General features: G+C 34.7%; 1 protein-coding gene across 4 annotated transcripts; it reads left to right on the plus strand.

The window, feature by feature from the left end:
- The first annotated feature begins 725 nt into the window (after positions 1-725).
- On the plus strand, positions 726-7,089 carry LOC138866243 (tetranectin-like). 4 transcript variants are annotated; one of them, XM_070138617.1, is made up of 6 exons: positions 726-874; positions 2,417-2,533; positions 2,663-2,807; positions 2,936-3,112; positions 3,327-3,450; positions 4,747-7,089. In XM_070138617.1, the coding sequence occupies exons 2-6, from the start codon at positions 2,417-2,419 to the stop codon at positions 4,871-4,873; spliced, it is 690 nt and encodes a 229-aa protein (XP_069994718.1). In that variant the 5' UTR covers positions 726-874; the 3' UTR covers positions 4,874-7,089. The 4 variants fall into 4 exon arrangements, with proteins under 4 accessions (XP_069994718.1, XP_069994721.1, XP_069994719.1 ...); XM_070138618.1 differs by having other exon boundaries at positions 803-874; positions 2,396-2,533; XM_070138619.1 differs by having other exon boundaries at positions 820-880.
- The last annotated feature ends 411 nt before the right edge of the window (positions 7,090-7,500 follow it).

The raw sequence follows: 7,500 nt of genomic DNA on the forward strand, positions 1-7,500 counted from the left end.
AGTGGTATAGAAGGGTAGTTAGATATATAGATATGGACACACCCACACACACACATACATACATACATACATACATATACACATATATATGTACATATACATACATACATACATATATATATACATATATATATATATATATATATACATACATATATATATGTATATATATATTTATATATTTATGTATATATATATGTATATATATATATATATATATGTATGTGTGTATATATATATATATATATATATATATATATATATATATACATATACATATATACATATATATATATATATATATATATATATATATATATATATATATATATATATATACATATATATATATATATATATATACATATATATATATAAAGTATATATATATATATATATATATATATATATAAAAGTATATATATATATATATATATATATATATATGTATATATATATATATATATATATATATATATATATATATATATATATATATATATATATATATAATACATACCATGTAAAAGATGCTGTAAATTCTTCATAATTTGACTAATTATGTCTGATGACCCATTAAGCTGTTACCATGTCTTGATTTACTGACATACACATTCAACAGCGAAATTGAGCTGATTTCCTTGCCATTTCGGCTTTGCAATTTCAACATCGTCTCTTTCTTTCCCTCATCGTGGTCTGCCTCGTATGCTCAACTCAAAGAATAAAAAAACTGAGGGAATTGAAGCGTTAAGAAAAGTTTCCACACAACAGCAGTTTAATTGATGAGTGTAATTCTTTTAATTGACTCTGTGCAGACGCCTCAGTCTCCCACGGTTGCAGTCAGGATAAAGACGTTTGAAGACGCTGTTCAGAGGTTCTTGTAATTATCATTTTTGTAATATTTCCCTTGCTTTACGTTATCCTTATTGTTCTGTTATCATTATCAGTGTAATCATTATCATCATCAGAGGTGTTATTTTGACCATGTATTGGTAGTATTATTGTGCTTTTATTCGGATTATTGATTTTATGATAATGAACATTATTGTTATTGCTGTAGTTGGTTATTTTAATATATTCATTATCATTATTATCATTATCATTTTCATTACCATCATTATCATTGTTATTATCATTAACATTATCATTATTGTTATTGTTAGCATTATTATTTTCATCCTTATTATTGTAATTATTTTCATCACCATCGTAATTATTATCAGTATTACTATTATTGTCAGTGGCTGTGGTTGTCATTGTTGCTATTAGTAGCAGTAGCAGTAGCATTACTAGTTTTATTACAATCATTATCGTCATTACCATTATCATCATTATTATTATGATTATCATTATTATTATCATTATCATTATTATCCTGCTCCTCCTCATAATCATTATTATCATCATCTTCATCAACCATCATCATTATTATCATTATTATTATTATCATTATCAATGTTATCATAACTGTTATCATCATTATCATCATAAAGGCTGTTATCACTAATTTTCATCGTCTAGGAGAATGAAAAGATACAAACACACACACACACACACACACACACACACACACACACACACACACACACACACATATATATATATATATATATATATATATATATATATATATATATATATTCAGACACTTAGATTTACGATAGAGCGCATTTGATAAGGTACAGTAAAAGTCTTTTTGGCCCTGCAGCTTTATCTTGTACTACACTGCTCCTGTAAAATTGTAAAGCTTTTAGTACTAGAAATACCGTTGTCCACTACCTTGCTTTGTAAAGATGAAAAGACAGAAGCCTTCGTCGTTCACTTCTCTTAAAGAGAGAGAGAGAGAGAGAGAGAGAGAGAGAGAGAGAGAGAGAGAGAGAGAGAGAGAGAGAGAGAGAGAGAGAGAGAGAGAGAGAGAGAGAGAAAGAGAGCGCTGCTTGGTATAATGAACCACTGTGATTTCCTACGTTATTTTGAAAGAAAAAAAAGTAAAAAATATATGTATCAGAAGATCCTTTGTTTACTTCGAAGTCTACAAGAACGACGAGAAGGAACCTCTTTTGCTTTCTTCAGTTGAATATATAACGTGTAAAATATTTTAATACGAGATGTATCTGTTCCTCATCGCTTTGTTTGTGAAACACGTAAAGCCGATGAAATAACGTCAAACCCAATGAAAGGAAAGGCAGGGTTGTTTACGTATAGCTTATATTTTAGCGAAATAAACGGATAAATGAGCAGAACGAGAATGAATAGGACAGCATAAAATGTTTCCCTCAATTCTTATAAAAAGTACCAGGTCTGTGTGTAAATGTGAATATACACTATTTGTACACGAGCGTGGTTATTCATCTATTTATTCATTTAAATCAAGCAAAAGGCATAACCATCGTAGGATTTTCCTCTGATTTTCAAGATGGCGAAGTTGGTGTTGCTGGTGGCTTTGTTGGCGTCGGCGGGACGCTGGTCACTGGCCTCTGAAGGGAACGCAGAGGAGCAGCTGTTCCCTCCTTTGCACCCCAACTGCACGCAGGTCAGTGTCACGGACAACTGCAGGATATTTGTCATTATATCTATTTCACTTGTGCAGCTTTATCTGCATGCTTGTTTGTGTGATTTTTTGTGTGCATATATATACACACGTCAATGAAATTTCTCGCAGAGCCTGACGGACCTTCTCCTGCTGCGGCAGGAGACTCAGATGAACAGAATGGCCACGGCGCAGGAGGCCACGACGGAGCTTCTGGTTCAGGTTCGTGACTCACTGCTGATCCTGAGCAGCAAGGCAGAAGAACGCAAACCCGGAAGTACGTATTTCTTCTCGTGTACGGAGCTTTGATGCATCAAACCCTTATAGTCTGACATACGTAGAGTAATACAGCATCCACAAATCCCCCAAAATATAGTCTTCCCTTAACTTTCCTATGCTCCTTAGGCGTGGTGTGTGTGTCTCCATTCACGCAAGTAGGAGGCAGCTGTCTCCTGCTGGCGCTTAACGAGCTGCACACTTGGGCGTCAGCAAGGCAGTTCTGCGCTGGGCACGAGGCCGACCTGGCTCACTTCTCGGATGCCAACACCTACGCAGCCATCCTCGGTTACATCAACACCATCAGTATGTCCTGCAGTTTTGAAGTGTTGCAATTTCACTTATAATTATAGAAGTGCTTACTCCTAATCCTTATTTACGTTGGTAGTTGATTTAGGCGAAAAGAAATAGTCTTTACAAAAAGGATCCTTAGTGCTAGCAGTTATTAAGATGCATTAGTTTTCGTAAAAAGAGAAGTAGTTCCTAGAGATTTATAAAAAAAATATATTTTTTTTTTCAGACAAGCAGTCGAAAAATGTGAATATCTGGATCGGTGGGTCAGACGAGGCCGTCGAGGACACTTGGGTCTGGGTCACCGGGGAGCTGATGCCCCGGGGGGCGCCCTTCTGGGGGTCAAGGGACGGGTGAGTGACGCTTTCATCCTGAGCTACGGGGTACGAACGCAGGTACAGCAACCTGTTTCCAATCCTGCAAGCAGATACTTCGCCTGACTTTATCAGCAATTAATGGAAATGTTTATGAGTCTAGTCTCTGTGTACTGAATATAGAGCCTATGTATATGTTTATATATACCTGAATACATATATATGTACATATGTATGTATACATGTATGTATATATATACATATATATATATATATATATATATATATATATATATATATATATATATATATATACGCACAGATATGTATATATATGTATATATACATATGTATGTGAGATATGTACTGTGCCACTCATGCGATTTTTGCAATCATATTTTTCTCGCGTTTTAATATGTTATTGTTGCAATAGTATCTGGTGTTAAGTTCATTAGCATGGCCCCGTGAAAGATTCTCAACACCAGCGAGCTTCGAGCTCGTCGGGGTAAAACAGGCCGAAGCAGAGTTCCCTTGGGGGGGGGGGGGGATACGAACGTGGCGTGGCGAGGCAGTGGTAGGTGGGTGGTAGCGAGCGTCGATACCTCGCCAGCTCCTTCATAAAACCCGTAGTCCACAAAGTTTAAATGAAAGCCTGGCCATAAAGACGTAAAAATGAAATAAAAATAAAGCTAAATCAGTAATATACGTAAGTAAAGTCATATGAAATATCACTGAAGATATCAAAGGTAAAAATAAGTAAAAGAATAAGAGTTAAGATGATAAAATGGCCGGCGAAACTCATTATGTTGACGGCTAATTATTGGCGGAGACACTTTGCGACATATGCTTTGATTCGTGAAGCGTTTAAGAACTTTCATACAACGTAAAATAATTGATACATGGTTAAAAGAGAGTAGCCAACTGCTTCTCATGTACACACACACACACACACACACACACACACACACACACACACACACACACACACACACACACACATATATATATATATATATATATATATATATATATATATATATACATATATATATATATATATATATATATATATATATATATATATATATATATATATATATATATATATATATAAATATATATATGAACGGATGTGTGCGTCAATATATACAAATTCATACAAAAACCGATACACATCGACACACACACAGAGACACACATCCATACACAGACACACACACATATATATACATATGCATTATATATGTATATATGTATATATAAACATTTGCATATAAATGCATTACATATATGTAAATATATACGTATACTTACCTGTCCCTCTCGCGTTTGCAGGTTCAAAGCATCGCCCAGCGAAGGTCCAGGCGCAAATTGCGCACTTCTGTGGCAGGCAGATCGGTATTACACATTTGATGTACAATGTTCTTACAAAGCTGCTCCTCTCTGCCAGAAATGGGTCTGATGGCTTCGATAAAGGAGACATTTGATAATAGAAGTAATATGGTTGGTTTTCATTATCATCGTTGTTGTTGTTTAGACCATTGGTTGTTGTCTTTTGTTATTTTTCTCATTGTCATCGTAATTCTGAATGACAATCGGTTATGTAAGTATGCGTATGGATATAAATATATCTACATACTGCATATCATAAGCCTATAAATATGTTATCGATATCTATATACATGATATATACATGCATATGTGTTCACACACACACACACACACACACACAAACACATATATATGTGTATGTATATATATATATATATATATATATATATATATATATATATATATATATATATATATATATATATATATATATATATATATATATATACATATATACACATGCATTTACATTTACGTTAACATGGATGGTAATAAATATTAAAAATATACCAAGAAATATCATCTTTTATTAATCTAACTAAATAGAAAAGAAATACACACATTTATATACATCCATAGGTACCCTCCATATATAACCCAGCTTATCAACATCAGTGGTGGATATCTGTTTTTTCGTAAATCGCAACTAGAATTAGTTAAGGATGCTACGTATCAGAGTACAACAAAATTACATACTACAGTAGAGATCCTCATGGCAATTTCGGAAATTGACTGATCCAATTATACAACAAAGAAAATCATTATTAATTGCACAAATTTCTCACGCGCATATTTATCACATACAACTTTTATAATCAGCTTTTATCTGACGTGTCATTAGACTTATATAGCAGATATCCACCACTGATGTTGACGAGCTGGGATATTCCCGTTGGCCGAGGAAGTAAACTTTGAGGAGGGAGAGTTTAAGAATGGGCGATATTGGTAGATTCGTGTTGGGTGAATCTTTTGCTAGGTTAAGGCATTTTTTAAAATGTAACTATGCGATAGCAGATAATCCTTGCTCTTTGATATATATATATATATATATATATATATATATATATATATATATATATATATATATATATATATACATATATATATAAATATATATATATATATATATATATATATATATATATATATATATATATATATATATATATATATATATATATCAATGCCTTTGCTGCATTCTTTATCCCACAAACTTGAAAATAAATCCAGAATGGCTTTACTGAGATTATTAGTTTCTGTTGATAATCTGACGTTTAACGATTATGCATATATGTATATGTGCGTGTGTGTAACGAGGCCGATGAGCGGTTGTGTGCAGACAGTCGCGTCTGGCACGAGGCAGCAATGTTGCGTCGAGGAAAGCAGACTCCGTGATCAGCAGCAGAACTTTATTGTGGTGAGAGAATGGTACAGCTGAGGGACAGAAGTCTCCACCGATCAGTATGCCGGAGGCTGTCTGTCTCTTTAAGCTTTAATCGAGTTGGTAAGGCAATCGCGCCATGTAAGGAGCGAGACGAGAAAGAGAAAAGAATGTGTTTGTGTAAACGCAAGGCGGGAAGGCCTATGGATTGTCGCATCCGGTGATGTGTTGGGCAGAAGGCATAGTACGTGTGGACTGGCATAATTGTATAGGGTACATGTGTAAAGGTATATAGTGCATTATATGCCTGGCAACAGTAGTAAGGGACAGCAGTTTAGCGTAGGGGTCCCTGGGGTGCTGTGAAAGGGGCGTGCGAAAGGAGGGTGTGTTTATACATATAGACAACATGGGCATTACAGCACGCGCAATACCTGCGTCCTGCTTTCTACGTTGCTTACGTCTTTTATACCATTATTTCTTATGTACTTTTCTCTTGTTTTTAGGTACATGAATTTAGATGACTGATTATGATGGCGACCATCATTTTAAAATCAGGGACATATGTAACCCAGCTATATCTTATTACTATATTCTACATATCTATATAATCTTACATGTTTGTCACATACGTATCTTCACACATACATATGTATATACATATACGCCTGACCATTGCTTCACCTTCTTACTACACTAGGCATTCCAATGATGTGTTGTCTATCCCTTCCGCAAGAGCTTGATTACTTGTTCGTCACCAGTTGTCGCATGTTAACAACGTGACTTAGAGCGATCTTTAGACCAGTGTATAGATGAGGCAGACTCCCTGCGGGGAGCCAAGGAGCAACACCCCGCTCCAAGGAGCAGCCGCACTCCAACATTCTATTCAATAAATAGAGTCAAGTCATCTTGGTTGTCTACCTTGAACCCTAAGCGCGTCATCTACCAAACACTTGTAGGGCCCAACATTCGGGCTCTTACAGTGTGTGTGTACACATATATAAATGTGTATATGTGTACACACACATATACACACACATATATATACACACACACATATATATATATATGCACAAATAAACACGCACATATGCAGAGCCACCCAACTTGGTGGGTGTGGATCTGCCAATGTGTGCAGAGCTTTAGTCCATGAATGTACATATATACATACACACATTGTATATATACCTATATTTATATATTTCCACCTTTTAAGATCCGTTGTTGGACGTAGTTCTTTCCCAGTTTGCGAAAGCTCGTTGAGGTTTGTAATCTATGGAGGAAAATGACCGTTCTCTACCAAGGTCTATATAGACCTT

This window comes from Penaeus vannamei, chromosome 24 (genome assembly GCF_042767895.1).
Source record: "Penaeus vannamei isolate JL-2024 chromosome 24, ASM4276789v1, whole genome shotgun sequence".
Lineage (NCBI taxonomy): Eukaryota > Metazoa > Arthropoda > Malacostraca > Decapoda > Penaeidae > Penaeus > Penaeus vannamei.

What these genes read in the sequence shown, in the direction of transcription:
- LOC138866243 (XM_070138617.1), top strand. Translation starts at nt 2,417, where the DNA reads ATGGCGAAGTTGGTGTTGCTGGTGGCTTTGTTGGCGTCGGCGGGACGC. An exon ending in AGAAGAACGCAAACCCGGAA is followed by an intron (nt 2,808 to 2,935) that starts GTACGTATTTCT and finishes TATGCTCCTTAG; the next exon opens with GCGTGGTGTGTGTGTCTCCA. An exon ending in CGGTTACATCAACACCATCA is followed by an intron (nt 3,113 to 3,326) that starts GTATGTCCTGCA and finishes TTTTTTTTTCAG; the next exon opens with ACAAGCAGTCGAAAAATGTG.